The sequence below is a fragment of the Halictus rubicundus genome, chromosome 14 (genome assembly GCF_050948215.1).
Source record: "Halictus rubicundus isolate RS-2024b chromosome 14, iyHalRubi1_principal, whole genome shotgun sequence".
Classification (NCBI taxonomy): domain Eukaryota; kingdom Metazoa; phylum Arthropoda; class Insecta; order Hymenoptera; family Halictidae; genus Halictus; species Halictus rubicundus.
This window is the reverse complement of record NC_135162.1, coordinates 984,442-1,007,774: the sequence shown is the minus strand read 5'-3', so window position 1 is coordinate 1,007,774 and position 23,333 is coordinate 984,442. Positions and strand designations below refer to the sequence as shown.

General features: G+C 32.9%; 1 protein-coding gene across 1 annotated transcript; it reads left to right on the top strand.

Annotated features, from left to right (window-relative positions):
- The first annotated feature begins 8,335 nt into the window (after nucleotides 1–8,335).
- Nucleotides 8,336–22,619, top strand: LOC143360809 (late secretory pathway protein AVL9 homolog). The gene is made up of 10 exons (XM_076799964.1): nucleotides 8,336–8,666; nucleotides 9,053–9,250; nucleotides 13,899–14,127; nucleotides 14,242–14,431; nucleotides 14,514–15,042; nucleotides 15,129–15,263; nucleotides 15,361–15,749; nucleotides 15,860–15,948; nucleotides 16,032–16,427; nucleotides 20,824–22,619. Exons 1-9 carry the CDS (start codon nucleotides 8,598–8,600, stop codon nucleotides 16,235–16,237), a joined length of 2,034 nt encoding a protein of 677 aa, XP_076656079.1. The 5' UTR covers nucleotides 8,336–8,597; the 3' UTR covers nucleotides 16,238–16,427; nucleotides 20,824–22,619.
- Nucleotides 22,620–23,333: the final 714 nt, after the last annotated feature.

The following is a 23,333-nucleotide window of genomic DNA, read 5'->3' as shown; positions in this document are numbered from 1 at the left end:
TTTATCTGTATCTTTTATTCGAAGGCTTCGAGTAAATCCTCAAATACATATGTAGGAGGGAAAAAACTGCCTATCGTGGTCTGCCGTTAGGACGCCCCGACCGCGAGCGTGTTTTTCGAAACAACGTCAATGTCGTCAAACATCGGGCGACGGTTGAATGTCCTAATGTACGCGTGCGAATGAGTGAGTGTGAGAGCGAGCGAGCATGTGTGCGAGAGACACAGTATGAAAGGTGCGATGAACTATGTATGAATGTGATCTAGAGCGTATGTGTGTATGTCGGCGATCGGCCTATATAGGCGAGGTAGGTCGCGGTCGCGGACAGAGTAAGAATACGGAGTTAGAGATAGAGTAAGAGTCAGTACACTGAGTGAGAGTAAGTTAGAGTTAAAGAGTTTGTGCAAAGAGGTTGAGAGAGATTGCGAGAGACTTTAGAAAGAGTCTAGAGTCTGGAAGAGAGTGTCTGCAAGAGGCAGCACAGAGAGAGAGAGAGAGAGAGAGAGAGAGAGAGAGAGAGAGAGAGAGAGAGAGAGAGAAAGAGAGAGAGAGAGTTGTAACACCTGTATGTGTAATCGTTGTCATCGGTTAAATAAACGTCCATAGACATTTCTCACTGTAAAATCCCACCGCTTGGCAATTATTTCGAAAACAATTCCTACACATAACTTTTGCCAGCTCGAATAAACGACAACGACGCCCGACGAGCGCCGAACGTTGAAAACCAAGCGACTGACAAACGGCATACAATGTAAGCAGATGGAGAATCGCACAGGAATTAAAAAGTTAAACTTTAGATTTTTCTGTATACCTTTATAAAATTGTGACGAGTGAATTGAGAGGATTTTCCTGATGAAAATTAGTTCAAATTCGAGTGTAATCGACCCATTATATTGATACGTAATGTTACGACAAAAATTACAATTTTATTGAAGATAGTCCAAATGATGTCGTGTTTAGACTCATTTTCACCGGGATAAGCTCTACAACTTATTCGCATTAACAATATCATTCTGATTAAATATATAAAATCATAAATTGCCAATAATGCTCGAATCTCCATCTGCTTACATTGCAGTCGTCGGGCATCGTCGCCGTTTATTCGTCGAGCTGGCAAAAGTTAAAAATACTAGATACCGTTCAATTTATACCGTGTTTAGTGTCATTTTAATCAGAAGAATGCCACGAATTAGTCAGCGCAAATTCCATAAAAAAATAATGAAAAATAAAGAAGTTTTGTAATTGGATTAGTAGTGGTCTTCTGGTCTCACACCGATATAGCCGACAATGTTGTGACCGCGACGGCTCTCGAGCTTCGGCTACTCACAGCGGTGGTGTGAGGTTTTCCATTTTCGTGTGCATGGGAGATTGACTATACAGTGAAGATTTGACTTATGATACTCTCTCGGTTCTTTAGAGTGTCAAATCCGGGGAACGTCGGAGGTTCTCGCCGGCGTCCGAGGTGCTGACAGCGAAACTCGGAACCGTCGCGGCCACAACATTGTCGGCTATATCGGTGTGAGACTAGAAGACCACTACTAATCCAATTACAAAACTTCTTTATTTCTCATTATTCTCTCATAAAACTTTTACCAACATATTCGTTTAATTTTTCTGATTAAAATGACACCAAATATGATATAATTCCGATGATATTTACTTGTGTAACAAGCGATAAAAGTTTCGAACGCAGAGGAGGACAGCGTATGGGAAAGAAAGAGACGCAGAGAGTCGAAGTGCGTCTCTTTCTTTCCCATACGCTGTCCTCCTCTGCGTTCGAAACTTTTATCGCTTGTTACACAAGTAAATAACATCGGAATTATATCATATATGGTATCATTTTAATCAGAAAAATGCCACGAATATGTTGGTAAAAGTTTCATAAAAATATAACGAAAAATAAAGAAGTTTTGTAATTGGATTAGTAGTGGTCTTCGGGTCTCACACCGATATACCCGACAATGTGGTGACCGCGACACGACGGTTCTCGAGTGGTGTGAGGTGTTCCACTGTCATAAGTAGGGAACGTCGGTACTGACTTCAGTAGAATCTTTACTGTATACCCTATTTTGGATCAAAGATCACATACCCAAGTTTACATTAAAATGAATCAACAATAAATAAGAGAAACTAAACAAAAAACCAAATTTTTAATGTATTCTTTAAACAAACAACTTTTGTTAAAAATTTCTTGAGCGACATTTCCCATTTTAAAAAAATTTAATTTTTTCGACCGCTGGTTACCAAGATAACTCAAAAAATGTGATTTTGACCCCCAACTTTGAGGGCTATTTTCACCCCTTCAAAGCGCGTGGTTGGCTATAAAAAACACATGTCAAATATTTTTCGAAGAACTATATCTCACATAAGTTTCATCAAAATCGGATTGTATCAAGTGAGTATGTACTTATTTAGAGTGTGATCATGACACGCTATGATACGTAGGTAAATAGTGTCAGACACTGCATATACTATCTTATACCTGACCTAGTCTGTACCTTCTTAACAATAAGGGCCTGGGCGACTCATTTACAGCATATTACAGCGAGTCCCATCGTCAACCGATTTTGTACCGGCGATGGTAGTTTTCTAAACGCAGGGTTTCCTGCGCTCGTAAAACCTAACCGTCCTCTTCACTCTTTTTTCTCTCTTCCTCTTTGCCTGTCCTCTCATACAACCGTTTTCCTACAAGACTTTAAGCCCATCCTTGACATAGACGAAAACCAGACATCCTCGCCAGCGACCATCCCTTGTTTCATTACCAACTTTCACTTTTCCTCTTGTACAATTGTCCTATCCTAAAGTGAGTCCACTAGTTTAAAATAAAGGCTTTTAATTGAACCACTAAACTACTTCTCCTTCCGGGATGACGACAATATGATTGAAACTCTACCGAGTTTGGTCTGCTTTTAACCAGAAAAATCTCACAAATCTGTTGATGGAAGTTACGTACAAATAGAACTAAAAATTTAACTTAAACCGAAAATTTAATCGCTTATTACACGAGAAATTATAATCGCAATTATATCGTGGCAGATGTTGTTTTAAACAGAAAAAAGAAACAAATACGATGGAAAAAGATTCATGAAAGAAATAAAAAATCATTAATTCGATCCACCGTGATCGTATCAGAGTGGAACAATATTTTCAAGATAGCGCGACGTCGGATTTCTTACTATTTCCTACTTTTATTCTCTCATAAATATTCGTGTGTCGTTCGATAGCTGATTGATCAAATAAGTTCATTTGCTTCTATCCGACGTAAGTTCTAATTAATCTCAAGCGGTTCCATTCAAGACTGCACACAGTCTAAAAATATTTTCATAAATCCTTTTGAAGGCTTTGGCATCATTAAAGATATTGTAGGAAAATGTATATGATCAAAATTGTTGGTTAGCGAAGAGATAGTTTTATTTAATGCTATTTAACATAATCTACTATTACAAAGATCGGTTTTTCTTCTCTTACAAAGTAACATGATCTCAAGGTCTGCCTCACATTGAATATTAAACTATTATAATTTATATTATTACCTGAATTGTTGCAAAAGTTACTTAAAATATAAATTAATTTGAGAGCAAAACGTGCTTTATAATCTTCGGAATTTTTTCTCTATTGGATATTGGCAGCGGATGCCAAATAATGCCAGGCGTGGATGCTATTTCTATGTTAAAAAATGATGTAGGCTCTGATCCAGCCTAAGATGATGCAAGTTATGGTGCAGGCTAAAAAGATGATGCAGGTTCTGTTTCAGGCTAAAGATGATGCAGGTTCTGTTTCAGGCTAAAGATGATGCAGGTTTGGTTTCAGGCTAAAGATGATGCAGGTTCGGTTTCAGGCTAAAGATGATGCAGGTTCTGGTCGAGACTAAAAATTAGACTAGAGGGCAGTACTATACCGGGGACACTAAAACCCCGGGCGTGAGCACTCTCATTTCCTCTCTGACAAAACCTCTAATTTTTTGAACGGTCGATATTTCAGAACATCGGACACGAAGTCCCATAAGATGATAGGTCTATCCTTATACCTCGTCTGTGGTTTAACACGGGGGCTGGCAGTCTTTATATATATCTCGTCGGTGCTTCATCTCAGTTCCACTATTACTTTTTTAATTAAATTATTTAATTTTTTAAATTATGGTCATCTTAATTTTTTAAGTAAATATAAAACTAAGTATTTTTTATTACATATTTTTGTAGTTGATGTTAAGACGAATCTTTTATTTATTGTTAACAAATATAGTAATAATTAGTGTTCAAATTACAAGTATCTACTAGTGTGAGGCTATTTATACCGGGTGGTTCACGACAAACAGGCCACCTAAATAGCTCCGTTAGGATTAGAGATAGAAGAAAATGTTAGAGAGAAAAGTTGTACTGTTAAGGGACAGTTTTCCCAGGTGGCCTTGAACAATCGATAGTACCGCTATAACGGCCACTAGAAGAAGCTAAATAGTAACATTTTCGTCCAGTATGGGGAGCTGGGTGCACTTTCCACATTCAGTGTCGAGTGGCATTTTCCGAGTATCCTCTCTGATTCGGTCGCATGATCTCTGACAATAGAGGCGATCTGAGCATGCGTGGTCGACATCATAAACGACGGCGCTGCAGTAGCTTCGTTCGAACAACCGTGTCGCGGCACACTCACACACCGCCAGGTCGGCGTGTACGTGTACCTACGAGAATAGCAAGGGTCCGGGATGCCGCGAATCATTCCTCGATAATGCAAAGATGGGGTTCATCAGTAGTCAAAAGCGCTAGATAAATGATAAATCTAGAGCGCTCGCCATCAAACAGGTCCGACTCTTGCATTTTCGAGCAACATTTTGCATTATTCGGTCGCATGGTGCCTGCCGTAGCTTCGTTCGAACAGCCGTGCCTCGGCACACTCACACACCGCCAGGTCGGCGTGTACGTGTACCTACGAGAATAGCTAGGGTCCGGGATGCCGCGATTCATTGCTCGATAATGCAAAATGGCAGAGTTGGGCAAAATATTTATCTAAATAAAAATTTCGAATAACTAGTAAAAGATAAAAAAAATTTTTATTCCTTATTCGAAGGTTCGAGTAAAGAAAGTATCTTTATTTGATGTGTATCGAATAATTTTATTCGACGAGAATTTATCCGACGAAAAAATATAATTTTTTTTATTCGAAGCGGATTTATTCAAACTTTGAATAATTTTTTCATCTTTTATCTGTATTTTCTATTCGAAGGCTTCTAATAAATCTTCAAATTACTTTTACCGAGCGCCGAGCTTCAAAGACCCAGCGAGGACAGACGACATACAATGTAAGCGGATGGAGAATCGCGCACATATGAAAGTTTAATCTTTTAGATTTTTCAATATATCCTCATGAAATTGTGACGAGCGAATGGAGGGGATTTTCCTGATGAAAATAAGGTCAAATTCGAGTGTAATCGAACAAGTTTCACTGACACGTAATGTTACAATAAAAATTACAATCTAATTAAAGACAGTCCAAATGATGTCGTGTTTGCACTCATTTTGATCGGAACAAGCTCTACAATTCATTCGTATAAACAATATTGTACTGATTAAAAATGTAAAAGCATAAATTGCCAATAATGCTCGATTCTCCATCTGCTTACATTGTAGGCTGTTTGGCAGTCGCTGGGTCTTCGACGTTCGGCGCTCGTCGGTCCTCCGGTCCGACCGGTTTATTCGTCGAGCTGGCAAAAGTTAGCCGAAGATTTATTCGAAGCTTTCGAATATATCTACAATTAAAAATATTAAACACAGTCCAATTTGTACCGCGTTTAGTGTCATTTTAATCAGAAGAATGCCACGAATTAGTTGGCGCAAGTCCCATAAAAAAATAATGAAAAATAAACAAGTTTTGCAATTGTATTGGTAGTTGTTTCACACCGATATCTCGCGACTCTACGAGCTCGGGACTTCAAAGACCAGCGACCGACCAACGGCCTACAATGTAAGCAGATGGAGAATCGAGCATTATTGGCAATTTATGCTTTTACATTTTTAATCAGAACAATATTGTTTACACGAATGAATTGTAGAGCTTATCCCGATAAAAATGAGTCCAAACACGACATCATTTGGACTGTCTTTAATTAGATTGTAATTTTTATTGTAACATTACGTATCAGTGAAACTTGTTCGATTACACTCGAATTTGACCTTATTTTCATCAGGAACATCCCCTCCATTCGCTCGTCACAATTTCATGAGGATATATTGAAAAATCTAAAAGTTTAAACTTTCATATGTGCGCGATTCTCCATCCGCTTACATTGTATGTCGTCTGTCCTCGCTGGGTCTTTGAAGCTCGGCGCTCGGTAAAAGTAATTCGAAGATTTACTAGAAGCCTTCGAATAGAAAATAAAGATAAAAGATGAAAAAATTATTCGAAGTTTGAATAAATCCGCTTCGAATAAAAAAAATTATCTTTTTTCGTCGGATAAATTCTCGTCGAATAAAATTATTCGATACACATCAAATAAAGATACTTTCTTTACTTGAACCTTCGAATAAGGAATAACAATTTTTTTTATCTTTTACTAGTTATTCGAAATTTTTATTTAGATAAATATTTTGCCCAACTCTGCCATTTTGCATTATCGAGGAATGATTCGCGGCATCCCGGACCCTAGCTATTCTCGTAGGTACACGTACACGCCGACCTAGCTGTGTGTGAGTGTGCCGAGGCACGGCTGTTCGAACGAAGCTACGGCAGGCACCATGCGACCGAATAATGCAAAATGTTGCTCGAAAATGCAAGAGTCGGACCTGTTTGATGGCGAGCGCTCTAGATTTATCTTTTATCTAGCGCTTTTGACTCCTGATGAGCCCCATCTTTGCATTATCGAGGAATAATTCGCGGCATCCCGGACCCTTGCTATTCTCGTAGGTACACGTACACGCCGACCTGGCGGTGTGTGAGTGTTGCGCACGACTCTCATTCGTGCATAGTGACTGCTGACGACGACAATGATCGGAAAGAGAATACAGCGCTCGTAGCGAAAAATGCCGGAATTATATTTGAGCAAAATAATAGCTGTGGGATGGTTTTTCTGGGGCGGCAAATCCTTTGTTTAATACGTAATTATACAATATAATAGGCGTTGCATTGACATTGTATATGTCACCGCTAGAGCGCTCGCCGTCAACATTCTCAATAAGAACCCGGTTATTTAAGAAAATGTGTCCTTATATCTACATTCTGCCGAATATTGCAAATTACGCCTAGAAAACGCAAAAGTAGGACCTGTTCGTTCGCGAGCGCTCTAGATTTATCTTTTATCTAACGCTTTTCACCCCTGGAAAGCCCCATCTTTGCATTATCGAACAATGATTTGCCGCCTCCCGAACCCTTGCAATCTTTTTCGTTCTTGCGGATCTAGCGTTGTGTGGGGCATACCATGGCACACGCACACGGCACGCACACGGCACACACACTGTCATTTGAGCTTCTCCTAGCGGCCGTTTGTAGCGTGAAGATCGCTAGGAAGCTTCTCCTAGTTCCTGTTTGGAGCGTGGCGACTCAAGGCTACGTAGGAAAACTGGCCCTTAAAGGGGGCAAATATGGTGATATAAAAAAATGTTCCTATTGTAGTCGTTTTCAAGGTCTTTGGAAGGTCATCGATGATTTTCAAATAGCACCACATATTTTTAACTTCACAGTGTTGTAGCTGATGTCAAGACGAGTTCAATGATGTGGTACACTATGACCTTCAAATGACCTTGAACTAGAAAATTTATGATAAAGCACACATATATCCATTCTTTTCTAAAACTATATAACGAAGTTTAACGTTAATTTTCAACATTATAAACAATTCTGCGACAACACATTTTTACGACTGTACACTGAACCGGAGTATAATATAAAGGAATATATAAAATACCGTTCTTTATAGATCACATCTAGTTATTTACATAAATCTAGGAAATAGTTGTTATTGCATAATTATTTTCAATAAGGGTTATACAAATTCTGAATCAACATTACTCATTACTCATTATATCCATTTCACTATCAAAATATATAAGAAAACATCGCAAACATTTAGCATTCTCAATATACTAAAATGCTTGATAATATCGATGTGCTGATCTTCCCGCTGTAACTCGCATCATGTCATTTTACGGCTGATTTTATTTCGAGCCGTTCGCTTCGTTGCGAGCCACTCGCGTGCGGGTACTCGACTCGACTCGCACAATCGAGCCGAGCTAAGCTCGGCTTGCATTTTCGGGTACTCGCACAGCCCTACCTGGGACTGCCTGGGACCCACTTTGAGACTCGCACGGGGGCTGGCAGTCTTTCTAAATATCTCGTCGGTGATTTAGTGTGAGGGCAGCACTATACCAGAGGCACAAAAATCCCGGACATGAGCACTCTCGTATCCTCTCTGTTAGAAAATGACAGACTGATTAGTTGGTAAGCTTGAAACTAACATGGTGGATTTTAAGGGCATGTCAAACCGAGTGCTTATTGTTAGTTCGAGTGCTCGTAAAGAGAGATGTTTTTACCTGTTTAAAATGAAGGAATTAAATTAATGTGGATACTAAACGATACGCCATATGTAAATTTTACCGAAGATAGATTATTAAAATATGGCAGAATCTGTTGGACCAATACTTCATGTGATTGTCGTCGGATTTCATCATAAAAAAGGATGTCAAGTAAGCCGCTATTGTTATTTTGTTTAATTTCATGACAAACTTTTATGTTGACAATTTTTCAAAATGTCATTAATAAAGATTACAATTGCCTGCATCCTTTAATTAATGGTTGTAATTTATAAATAGCTAAATATATATAAATAAATGAATAAATATATATTTATTTATTTATTATATATATATATATATATATATATATATATATATATAACTATGAACTATAACTATGAATTCATAAAGAATGCAACAATATTGTGTTCGATATAAGAACATTTACTTCCTTGGTCTGTACAGGTACTGATTAAATATGTAGCATAAATGTACAAACAATAAATATTAAATTTATTACAGTGAATAGTAAATTTATATTTACAATTTTTTATTAGGTAGAATATTCATTTCCTCCTTTGGTGCCAGGGGCTCCAAACGAATGTCCACTAGGTTGGAAATATTTGCCAACTCTTGCTTTGCCAGATGGATCTCACAATTATGACGAAGATACAGTTTATTTTCATTTACCTAGCTTAAATGATACAAAACGCACAATATATGGTATTTCGTGCTTTAGACAAATCCCAGTGGAGGTAATAAAATTCTTAATGAATAACATTTCAGTATAGTCCAATTTTTCTTTAATTTATTTTATTACATAATATTAACAACATAAGAAAATAATTACAATTTTAGTCACCATAAACCTACAGAAAATTAAAATACAATTGGGGAAACAATATGAATGAATTAAAAATATAACTTATTTTGTAGATAATAGCCATGACTTTTTTTCTATTTTAAATAGAATTTAACACTTGAATACATTAAAAATTACTTATTAGAAATATCTATAGTTTTTTTTATTACATCTTAATTGTATATCGCTACACTAAAATAGTTATACTGACTCGTATTAATAATTTTTTTATACTATACATATCTATTTACTTTCTAAAAATATATTATGTCTATTACCTTTGAATAAAACTGCTTCATTGATTTCGAAGTTGAATTATTAGTTTTACTTTAATCTAAAGCCAAATTAAAAATTATCGAGTGCATTTACTCGTTTATGCGGTATCCTCTAGGACATAACAAATAGTTTATATCAATTTTTAACCAGTTTTAAAAATAAATCATAATTTTACATATGCTAAATGGTGAATTGTATCTTTAGCTTGTTACTTAAATCTCGACTATAGCTATCTTTTATTCTTTATGCAGGATCCTTCAAAATTCCTGGAGCAGTTAACTATTTCGAAAGTAAAGCATTTTCGAAGAAAGTGTTTCAGACGAAAGATATAAGGTTTTAAATACAGTGGATTCCAGTTAATTGGGACGCCATTGAATCGGAACAGATACCAAAGAATGGAAACAAAAACTATTATGGAATACAATACTATTGGGACAGTAAGCAGCTTAATTGGGACAAATTATCAAGTCCCATTGTGTCCCAGTTAACCAGAATCTACTATATCCTATTGAATGATCATATTATTAGACTTCAATTATTATTTATTAGATTTTTTGTCCTTTTCGAAAACTGATTGATGACAACATTTTTTACATAGAAATTTCTGAGTCCAAAGAAAATTAGCTTTCAAAGATGTAGTGCCATCAACATTAGCATTATCCAGAGTGTGCCAAGTCTAGTACCAAGTGTGATACTAAGTGTCAAACACATATATGCCCATATTGCCCACACGCACACACAGACATGGAGTGTAAAATCAGACTATGTACATATCTCCCCTTAGTGCACATGTGAAAGGTTATAATTAGGCTGCTGATCTTCATGCAAAATAAAAAATGTTTGAATCGATTGCAAGACATAGGAACCAAATAAAAATTTCTTCCTTCGTCCAATTATCTTATTAAACTGAATCTAATACGTTGATGTTCTAAAATTTTTTAAATATATTCAGTGCTTTAAATTGCACGTACTGATTTTTGTTATAAATGCATAAAAAAGGAAAGGTTTCACTGTCAGCTTTACCATTGCACGTTTCATTTTAAAAAATCATATTGACCTTAACGTGACCTTGACCCCTTCATTCAAAATTATACAAATTGAAAACCTTAAAACTTCTGTCTCAAACTTTTTCTTTAAAAATACTTTATTTTTAAGATATTTGATTGTTTTAGAACTTTTGGAGGACCCTGAACAGATATAAGAATTATGGTATGATAAGATTTAGATCAGTTTTCTTATGAAAGTATTATTTATAAGTCAAAGAAATCATTATCGAAAAACATATTCTGGTTTAAACTTTGATTCGTAACATATAGCTTATAAATTTTTCTATTATATGTAGGTGAACAATGTGAATTTAGAGGAACATATTTTGAAAAAAATGTTTAAAAAAGAGATTATATTTCTTATAGTAATTAAATAGTACTTCTTCAAAATATTAATTTTTTTGAATCAAGAAAATACAAAACCCAAAACACATAATTGAAGATAATCTTACTATAAATATTTAAAATTTTTAAGTGAATTCAATATGGATTGATTGAATTGTTGAAAAATATTAGTTTGAAGAAAATTGAAGTTTAAACCATTAAATTGCATTAATTCGGAAATTCAAAAAGTTGTTCCCTATCCAGTTTATACAATATATATCAGCTTATAATCCTTTTTATTATGAAAGTGACATTATAGTGGAAAATATTCCACTTTGAAAAAACATTTCCCAATTTTCTATTTCCATGTTTGCATTATGTTTGAAATCTTAAAAATATACATATGTAATTCCAAGGTGGATCATAAAAAAATTATACACACTTCTTTATAAATTTGTACATACAGTACGTTGAAAACCATTTAATATGAAATTTATAGTTCATAGGATTACAAATTTGTCTTCATACGCACTATAAATTGATCTAAAGCAGTCCTGTTCAACGGTGGCTCTTCGCCTGCTCGGCGAGTCAGTCTCCACCATGTCCACTCCGTCTTTTCCTTCGGCATGTACATGTACATGAATATTAGTAGTGGTAAATAACCTGCCAGTGCAGCAGTCATGGGCCTCTTGCCAAAGGAAAACTTGGAGTGGACATGGTGGAGACTGACTCGTCGAGCAGGTGAAAAGGAGAAGCAACCACATCTGTTGTGTGAGCTATCGTTGAGCAGGCCTGATCTAAAGGAAAATATAAAGTCTTATTCAGAACATGAAACTTGATCCTCATATTTTCTAAGTTAATAATACAGGAAAAAGTTTGTTACTTCGCTAAAAGGTTTGTCCCTTTGTATTTCTTAATTTCTGTAATAAAAATTGTTCTACCAGCTTTTTTGAAATAGTCAATTGTTTTTTGTTAGTTACAATTTTATTAAATTCGTGAAAAAATATATTTTGATGTCTAAAATAATTGTTTGTTTTTGTAATTTATGATCTTTTTCAAGTTAACATTATTTGCTTGTTGATCGGAAGTACATATATGTAACTATAACGAGTTAAAGTGGTGCATAAAGGTGAATAGCTTTTCTTGAATTTCTTTGAACAGAACGAACTTAATTAGAAGGAGAATAACAGATTTGAAACATTATAGAGTAGATCCGGCGTCGATACAGTAATAGGCTGATGGACCAAAAAGATTTTCATACAAGAATGTTACAACATTGTTTTAATAATTGTTAAAAGTTATATCCGAAATCATTTCAACTTTGAATGAAAAAGACATCAAAGCCTTTTACCAGCAAAAAAAATTGGGTATGTTTACAAATTAGATGCAGTTCTATGTAACTTTCCCTGATGATTGAAGATGATGAAAAATTGTCAAAATTATAATTACATTTGGTAACTGAATTGGAAACAATATTTATATTTTCAAAAGAATACTTTGTTTCAAAAATATTCAAATATATTTTATCCTTCAATGAGTGATACACATTATTTTTTAAAAATTCTACATTTATATCCAGAAAAGTTGAAAGCTCAATCGCAAAAAGATATTTATCATAGTTCTCGATATATTGATATTTTACAATATTTTACATCACTATTTCCCAAATAATGATATCTGATCCTCAATATGTCGAACTGGTGTATCCGTTAAAGTGACTGGTTTGGGATTTCTATTTCTCAATTATTAAAATCATAAAGATGCTTTTTGTGAGAAATTATTGAAAAAATTTATTGATTTGAGTGTATAATGTAATAAAAATTTCACAAAATCTCCATGAATGCACCCTTGTTATCTTTATAAAGCAATATAAATTAAATACTTTTAGTGCTCGATAGTTGTAGTGTTAAACTTAAACGGTACAAGACGTATTATAATAAGTAAAACCAACTTCAGTAACAAACTAAAGATGCAAAACTAATGGAGTACATGATGTTAATATATATGTGTAATATATTACGTGTAAATATGTACACGTTACATGTGTCATTAAAGCAGGAAACATCTAAAGTGCCAAATTCAAATTTCAATTTTCAAATTTTCTTTTTCAGCATTAGGACTGAATCCAAAATTTATATATTCATTTAACTATACATGTATAGTTTCATTCATTTTATTTAACTATACATGAAACAAAAAAATCGTTAAATTTTCATTACGATGCGCATTTTATTAGATTTCAATGAAACTTTAATAAATAGGGCTCTTATATATGTAGATATTACATTTATTTATTTTTTCTATCTGTAATCATTTATATTGAAAGTATAAAAGCTGTTCTTAAAATTGAGGATAGAAGATATTCGAATTGAATATCTTGGAAATTATACAGTGTAAAAAAAAGTTTAGATGGTCACTGTTTATTCCTTGTTGGAAAATTAAGTTACTGAAACTCTTTTCCAAACAGTCGAGTTGTTCAAAGAATATTTTGAGTATTATTCATTTTTTTAGATCAAATATTCTTAGAAGAATTATTTTCTTACAAAATTCTATCATGCTTACATACGGTCATTGATAGTATTACAAAGTAACAAAACACAGGTAAACATATAAATAGTAATTCAAACATTACAAATAAATAATAATTTTATTAAGTAAGAATATATAATTATTAAGAAAAAATATCTTCGTTTTAATAAAAAGAATTATAAGAATTTACTTTCTTTATAATTATATGTACTATTACTGAAATTACTAAATTATTGTATATGTCACTGTTACTATACATGTACACACATACTATGTAGGTTTTGTTTTTCTTTATCCTTCCTTCGGATAAAATGAGAAAATGAAGTGTATTAATTACTTAAAAATGTAACAACGATAAATTTTCAGAAATTGAAAAATCGTACATCTGACATAACGAGAGGAACTGTTCAAAAATCTGTTTGTGTACTAAGTACATTACCATTGTATGGTCACATTCAAGTTAAAATGGCACTGATAACACATGCTTATTTCGAAGAAGGTGACTTCAGTAAAGTATCATTATTAGAAGATACTTATCATCATCTCAATTCCTGTATGAGTAGCGAAAGTCAAATACCACCTCAAGTCTTTGTTGGTAATTACAGAATAATAATATTTAATATATGTAATGTGTTTCTTAATATAAAACATTAAGAAACAAAGTAGAAATAAGCATTTCGTACTATAATTATAAAAATATTATTTGTAGGGTTATCTGCAAGGGACTTTATTTTACAATTTCGTCACAAAGTTCTTTTATTGTTTAAACTACTTCTATTAGAAAAAAAAATAGTTTTCTACCAATCACCAGTGCAACCATTATGTGCAGCAATATTAACGTTACTTTCACTATTTCCATATATGATTGAAAGTGGTTTACAGCAAGCTGCGTATGTTAGGTAATTATGAAATGATTAGGCATTTCATTTGAATTTCTTTTTTAACTGTACCTTCTTACAGAATTTATTTTGTTTTTATTAGGCCGTCTAGACCTATGTCTCCTATACCTACATTCGATGAAGAAGATATAGTTCACAGCATTGATAACAATGTATCTTCGATCAATTCTGTTAAAGATAACATATCAGACACAGCGAAAGAACATGTTAATGGTAATTCGAATAAACATTCAGATTGTATAAACGATAATAAAGCTGTTGAAACCATGGAAGGTAAATGCATGGATGAGTTTAATAACTTAAGCTTGCAGAAAAATAACAATGAAAACGAAAACTTAAATATGAAAGTTATCGAAGTTGAATCTGCGCAAGAATGTACTGAGTCGTATGCAGAGGAAAATAATACTGTGTATTCTAGAAAACCAAATGATTATGTACACAGAGTACAAAGTGTAAATACAATTACGTTAGGTGCAACAGATACAGACAATACTTTACCACGTGACACAAGTAACGATGCGCTTTCAGATGCTCGTTTAACAAATAATATTACTCAAATTGCGCATATAAATCCAGAATTTTGCGGTTTACCCTTAAATCTGTTTACAAAGGTACGTAATTATGTACTACTATACTACCGTTGCAAGTATAATACATGATATATAACATATTGTTTAACAATCTGCATTTTCTTAAGGGTTATCTATGTTTACCATATTTATCGTTACCATATCTGGATCTCCTGGCAGATGCTAATGTCAGAGGATACATAGTGGGAGTTACAAATGTTTTATTTAAGCAAAAGAAACAACTTATTGATGTATTAGTAGAGGTATGTTCACATTAACATACCAATGATTTAGTATTTAGTAAAAAGTACATAGTACACGGATGATTCGTGTGTTTGTGTAATATTATTATGTATGTAGGTTGAAAATATGCGGATAGAAACAACAGATCCAGAATTAAGGAGACAATTACATCTTACAACGGAGGATCTTAGATTTGCTGATTATATAGTTCGACATGTAGCAGAGCCTCGCAAAGATATTTTTTTGGATGGTGTGGGATGGGAAGGTGGAGACGAATGGATCAGAACTCAATTTCGTGTGTACTTACTGAGTATGTTGCGAACATCTATGCAACAAGATACTCGACAATCCGATCATTATAATTCTGCATTTATTGCTGCTTGGCGCACTACAAATAATTACGAAATGTGGAGTAATTCTAATAAGCCAGAAATAAATAATATAGAACCTGGTCACCCATTTGCGGGGCAATTATCAGTTCAAGATATGAAATTACGATTGTCACAGTGAGTAGCTCCATTTCATATAATGTACTTACCGCAGTGACAACCATTATCAAAATAATATAATAAAATGACATACGCATGTGTAAAAATAAATAAAACGTGTATTACAGTACAATGCAAAATACAGAAAGTGGTAGAAAATTAAACCAAGCAATGGCATCGACTGGGAGGGCTGTTGCGACAACAGGAAAAGCTGTAGGTATGTTGTGTTTTTATTTATTAAAGAGAGAAGAATATATTAAACCTTATTGGCATAAATTAATGATATTTTCTATGAATTAGGTGGTGCTCTTTCGCAAGCGAAAGGAGCTTTTTCTAACTGGTGGAGTACATTAACCACCGTTCAACCAGTTGAAGAAGGAAAGCCTGACAATCAAACTTCAAATATACATCAGACACTTTCAAATATGACTGATAAAACTACTATGCAAGACGAAGAGATGAACGTATCTACTAATGACACAAGTTTAGAAGTTGTTGTAGATTGATATAGAACACAGCAAAGTTTTAATCACTTACTACAGTGATTAGAAGAAACTTTTTAAAATATGTAAAAAAGTGATACTATATCTACCACAATAATAAATAGGTTTGGTAGAAAAAGGATAATTTATTCATGCTATGTACGATGTTGATGTATAAAACAGGAAAGTTGAGTACATCTAAAAAGCAGTTCAGGTAAGAGAACACAATATAATTGCAAAATGAATAGTATTCTTAAATTAGAGCTTGAACAAGTTAATATATTAAATGTGATAGCATGAAAAAGAAATAATATGAGCTCTCTAGTAACGTTTCCTGTGAATAATGTACATGTAATATGTTCTGATTATTTCATTTTAAAATTAGAAGAATAAATTTTATTTAATTAGCCCTTTTAATGCGAATATATAGTCTGAAAAATCGCTCACTATTTGCTGACATCGAATATACACGGCAAATAAGAAAATATCTATTATACGTACATATTATTATATAGGGTAGTATTAAAACAAAAGGAATTTGTGTACGTGTTACTGGCAAGAATTTGATAAAATGCATTGTACCAATTCTTTTTTAAAAATGTATTTTAGTCATTAGAGTATTTAATCATCAGTGCTCTGTGGAAGTTTTTTGTTTACTTTACACATGAGTCACAACAGAAGGACTAAACACATTCTTACTAAAAAAATTCTAATTATTATTGAATATCTATATCTAATATGTGTTTATTTGCACCAGAAAATAGTTTTTTAATTATCTCAAAATCTGTAGTATGTCCAAGTCATATGCTTAATATGATTTGCACGTCTCTATTTGTATGTATATACAAGTGTATATACTTGTTAAATCATTAACAAAGTATCAAAATTACTAAACATGTGACCTATAACACTAAACCTCTTCTACATTGTTACAAATTATAGTGTACATTTCATGTTGTAAAGCTCTCAAGAATTTCGTTTTTACGAAATTTGAATTAAAATTTTTACAAACTACTATAATAACTTCATTAAATTTACAGGAACAACAAATTTTTATAGTGACGTTGAAAAGAGTGACTATCCGGTGCTAGAAATGGTTGAATTAATATTATCAACAAGTTTATCAGTACCTAAATGTAAAAAATAGATTTTCCAACTCCAACACGAGAGTTGTTTCCGCCTCTTCAATATAGATGTTGGCTGACTTTATGAGCTTTACATCATACTAAAATGTGTCGCTTGAATAATTGTCCCAATTAGGCACCTTTACACTCGCGGCTCCCCACGGGGTATACCCCGCGGCAGTGGGGATAGTTCTGGGACTTTTATCGGCTAGATAATTTCTAAAAGTTATGCTCACTCTGTCTGAAAAAAATTCAGTTCAAGTAGGATCTCTCGAATCTCTAAATATAACATTATTTGTTTCCCTTTTTTTATGCAGAAAAGGAGCTGTAACTGCTTCCAGAAATTTTTTCTTAAAAATGTTTTCTAGATTCTGAAGTTTTGTTATCATTAGGAATTTGCTCGTATCTTGATAGGGACTCTTGTATATTACTTTCGGATTTTCTTTTTGGTAATAATATTTTCATTTTCTAGAACCTATTACTTTTGTGACTCAGTTTCTATGAGAGCGCTGAAGTTACCTATTTTTTCTCAGCTGCAAGACTGGGTTTGTTTGGAGTAAGTGCAATACAATCTGTGATTTCCTTTTTAGCTTTACGTTCTAAATAGTTTAGAACGTTTTGAACATATGGAATCACCTCGTTTGGTTAAGTCTACGTTTCTTCGTAATTTTTTCTTGTCTATGGACAGAGATGCATACAAATCTGAATCTAGTATGGTACTATTGCTGTGGAAGTTGAATTCGTTCTGAAGAGTTTGAGGGTATAACGAACTTCTTTTTGCTTGATATCGAGAAAAGTTGTAGGCGCCATTCAGTTGTTTACGTTCGTCTCTGCTGGACTGTCGATTTTTGAAAACGCTATACGTGCGGTTTCCGGCTTTTTCGGGATGGCTACCTTCACCGAAAACTTTGTCGTTTTCAAATGCCCAGTTAGCCAAATGCTGTTTCGAGCAAATTTTGCCCAATGTTTGTATCATACTTTGCGAGCAAACCACTTGTCCATTTGGTACCAAACCCTGCTTGGAGCAAAATTTGAACCCTATTTTGTATGAATTTAGCACTAAAACTTGTAGACAAATTCCGAGCCAAATGTGGAGACAGATGGATCGGGATTTGAGTGCAAAATTTGCAGACAAAATGCCATGCCAAATTTGGCTTCGTTATAGAGGGCAGGTCGGTTGCACTAAGCCCTTGCTTTACGAGTACATATCGGGCAAAATTTGAGTAAACCTTACTGTAAAATGGGAAAGTGAATTTTATTTAAACTTCTGAATTATATAATTTTAAGTTTCATATATTTCAATAATTTATTAATTCCGTTTTCCCTCCTACAGCAATGTTTCCTCTTAGAACAAGGTTAAGTTCGCTCTTGGTGCGACTGCCCTCTATAACGAAGCCAATTTGACATGGAATTTCGCCTGCAAACTTTGCACTGAAGTACCTAGCCATCTGTTTCCGCATTAGTCTTGGCACCAAAATGGCCGCAATATTCATCCAGGGATTCACACAAGAAGGTCTTCCTTTTATTTGAATTTGTAGATTTCTCAATATCACATTGCGATTTTTGGCTGTACTTTCAAAAACCGGTCACGTCCGATTTGGCTGACATTTTATAAATAGCTTCATTTTACATAAAAACAATGTTTGCGGGAAGGATTTTCGGCAACTCGAAATTTAAAACCCAAAATTTTGCAAAGAATGTTTTTATCATTTCATTGTCACTCCCTGTAATTGTGAAAACTTCTATGCTTCGATTTCGCTGAAATTCTGAAAACAGGTTCCTTTTAGATAAAAACAATATTTGCGAGAAGAATTTTTGGTCTGGATTAGGTTTGGATTTAAAAAATTTTAGATCATTACTTTCTAATACAAAATGAGATTATCTTTAAACTTTAAGCTAATTCGTGCGTGACCGGCTTTCGGAAGTTTCGCCCAATTTTCATACGAAGAATAAATTCAGTGTGATAATTTTAGCAGTAAAGCATTTATTATGCTGTGATTATGTTTCTACTTGTCCTTGTTTGATAATATTTGAATGTTATAACATAGATCTTACTATATTTCTAGTCCTTTATTAGTCATGTACAACACAATGTACAAACAAGATCTGAATCATTTCAATTTTGTTTAGTGTTTGTACTCACAATTTCTTTTTCAAAGTATTCCTACTTCTCTAATCAGTTACATTTTTAAAGTATTTTTAGCCTCAGTGTTGTCTGGTTTCCTCTTCTTGATTCACATTTGACTACGGTTAAGCATTTTTCATAACTTTATCTTCTTATGGTAGAGGTTGCTGTGGTCACTTCATCACCTATCACAATTACTGAGTTACCTACAGACTTTGTATGACCAAATAGTGTCTTGCTAGGTCTTCCATTTATGCAAATGCCTCAAATAAGACTCTTCATATATCTGTTGCAATGAGTCGCAAAGTGTCATCACTTTGCACACATATGGTTGATGACTGTCTTCAATATCCTGCGCAGGCAGGATCTTGAGCTAGCACATGTTTCATGTAAAAGCAGATATGCGACACATCAGCATACTGTCTAAACTACACTATAGGCCTATTAATAGACCTAAATACATTGCAACTTACCTCCATAACTAGTTGACGAGCATTGATAAAGTTAGTTTTTGGTACAGCTATCTGTATTAAATATTCTATATTTAACAATTGCATTGTTAGACACTACATCGGCTGTTGCGGTTAAACTGTCTTTGTTGAAGGTCTTGAGGGCCTTGCTTGATCTTTTTTACAAAAAGTTTATTGAATAATTAATCTCTTGAATTATAGATAAACGTAAGACTAATTAAGAAAAGTGGGTCACCTTATCCATAAATTTTAGTATTTCTATTTATATCTTTATATCTGACATTTAAAAATGTAAACAACTTTCAGAAAATTATTTACACGATTTCTTAATAAAATACAAACCAGGTGCTCAAAGTACAGTGGCCTTACTAAATTATCAGCGACCAAAACATGAGACAACAATTTAGAAATCTTTGATTAATTAGAAAACTTGTAAGAGCCTTCCTTTTTTTAATTAATGTTTTGAGTAAAATCTGTCGTTATCATAGCGTTTTGTGTGGGATTTAGCTTCCTTTCGAATCACACGCCTCTTGCACATTAAGAAACTTATCTTATAATATTAGCTAATCGAGAAGTAAATTGATTATTATTATGGATTTTTAGTTTTCTGTGCAAAGGAACTTAGATCTTCAGATATATTATGTATACCTAAAGAAATCCTTCTTGTCAATATTTCTGAACAGAATGACAATTACAAAAAATAATACCATAAAACGAAGGGAGACTTGTATCTTTGAATTTTTTAAATGGAGAAAGTGGTTGAAGTTTGAAATGGGCAGAAAGTAAAAGAAACGATCCAATTAAAAAATTAATTTTGGGTGAATTTAATTCGATACTCAGCGAGAGAATACTGCAGCAACCTCTTCACTCTTCTTTTGTTTCTTTATACAGTGTTTACTCGATATATGTCCAAAACACGGGTAAAGCCAGGGACATATATCGGCTAGGAGATACTATTACTTGATCCACGCCAAACATAGAAAAGGACAGCGAAGCTCTAGAGGCCTCGGTTCATGGCCTCTCACGGGGTATACCCGGCGGCAGTGGGAATATATAGTAGTTCTGGGACTTTTATCGACTAGGCATTTGGGACATATATAGAGTAAACACTGTAGTTCCGTTTTCATGGGACAACAGCGATTTACCCTATGACTCTAATCCACTAGCAGCAATGTCTTTTAAATCAGCTACAATTGTGTTAATTTGTGTTTAAGAAAGTAATATATTTTTCTATATTTAATTTTCTTCCTCAATAAGAAGATGTAGGTTCCAGTAAAATACTTTTGAACATCCTTTTTTTGCAAGATATTAATGTACCTTGTTTTACACTAATTTGTAACCATTCTATCAATAATACATAGGTTGTTATGGGTTACAAGCTTTAAGCGTTAATTTGCCTGTGGTTTGCCACATTTCCAACTGTATAACGACTATTACAGGAATCGTTTTTTATATTCAACTGACGATTTTAATAACCTGACTAATTACATCTCTTGTCCTGGAATCTCCAGGGTTGAAGTTTGCTGGGTGTTCATTAACATATTGATTTTATTTACTACATTCAGTTTATTTACTACATAACAGGATTCTTCTAATATAATGAATGTATTTAAAATATGGATTACTAATGAACATGCATAAATTATCTTATTACATCATAAAAATCAGAATATATTACAAATATATTATTCAAGCAGTTCTTTTGTTAGGAAATATTTAAAGTAATATAAGGAAATTTTGTAACTTAAAAAACAAATGATTGTAATGTATTATTTGTAATTTACTATAAACATAGATTCAAGTAACATATTTATAATATCCTAGAATAGTAAATGTTAATATAGAATAAAATATGTTTGGTTGAAGTAGGAAATGCATTTTCAAAACTACATTTCTTTTTCTTGAGCCATTGAAATACTAAATTAATCATTTTTTACAACAAATTGCAGGTTTATGCCTTAAATTTAAAACATGGACTGTCATCGATGTGATATAATTTTTATAATGCAATTAAAATGCATTACCTACTATTAGAATTTATTTCTTAGTAAAAGTTTATTATATGACGTAATAATGAAAATTATTTAAATAGTAAGAATTATATGTAATAAACGTGTTCATTTATTTCGAAGTATAAATGAATTAATAATTGTGATATTTTATGTATAATTATTAGATTGCGAATGCTTATGAAGATTCTAACATGTGAAAATAAATTACATTAAATGTAAATAAGTTTATAAAGGGTTTTATATTCGCACTAATACAGAAATTGTATGAAATTTTATTAGAATTTTGAACTTTATTATGTTATGTGCATTTATAGAATATAAATTCATAAACATTCGTAATTTAATAATCATTAATATTTTTAAAAAACTTATGAAAATGAATACTGATTTATAAGTATTTTTATTTGATTATGTACACCAAACTAATTGACATAAGTCTTATAATTTATAGTAGAATCGAAAATAAAATCATGCAAGTTACGTTCTTGCAGAAATATTTAATTTCTATTTATCAGTTTTGAGACTTTACGTTATAAAATTGTGTTATACTAGTCATGATTACTTACTATATACTTTGGATATATCGATCAGGCATTTCTCATAAATGATATAGTAAACCATACCAATTTGTATAAGGGTATTAAAAATGTGTAGAATAAAAGTTAATTCTTATTACTTATAATCTTGCTATAAAACAGGGTTCTATTCATGTGTTGATGACGTACTTTTATTTCAGATATACTCTATTGTTATTTACTTTTGATTTATTACTATTACAAATGTTAATGAATATGTCCTATTTGTGTTTATTCTATATTATTTACTCTAATATTTTTTCTATTATTTATTGATATTATTGATATCAATGAAAGTAATCCTTTGATATTATTGGATTAAAACTATTTAATATTATTGGATTCGCGTATACATATTTAAAATACTCTCCCACATTTGCACGTATTTTTTGTTAATGTTATTAAATTGTGTCAAATATTTATTTCAACGTAAAAAGAATGGAATAGCTTTATTTTATAGGCTAGTAAAAGGGGTTATATAAATATAATAGTTGCCTAATTTTATTTCTAATTTATTACATATTATAAAATGTTTAATTACAGTTGTTACAATTTATTTCAATGAAAAACATTCAGTTTCGTATAATTTGGAAATAATACTTACATTCAAGAAACATACATAAATTTTTAAATCCCTTGAATCGTTTATTGGAAAATTTTATAATGATAAATGGGATTCTTGAAGATTTACATATGCAGGGTGAGGTACCTAATACAAGCCAACTGAATAACTTCTACATTTCTTGATATAGGAAGAAATTTTTCAGACAAAAGTTCTTTGGTCTTGAAGGGCCCGTTACATGGTGCACACAAC

What these genes read in the sequence shown, in the direction of transcription:
- LOC143360809 (XM_076799964.1), top strand. Translation starts at nt 8,598, where the DNA reads ATGGCAGAATCTGTTGGACCAATACTTCATGTGATTGTCGTCGGATTT. An exon ending in ACCACCTCAAGTCTTTGTTG is followed by an intron (nt 14,128 to 14,241) that starts GTAATTACAGAA and finishes TATTATTTGTAG; the next exon opens with GGTTATCTGCAAGGGACTTT. An exon ending in CCTTAAATCTGTTTACAAAG is followed by an intron (nt 15,043 to 15,128) that starts GTACGTAATTAT and finishes CATTTTCTTAAG; the next exon opens with GGTTATCTATGTTTACCATA.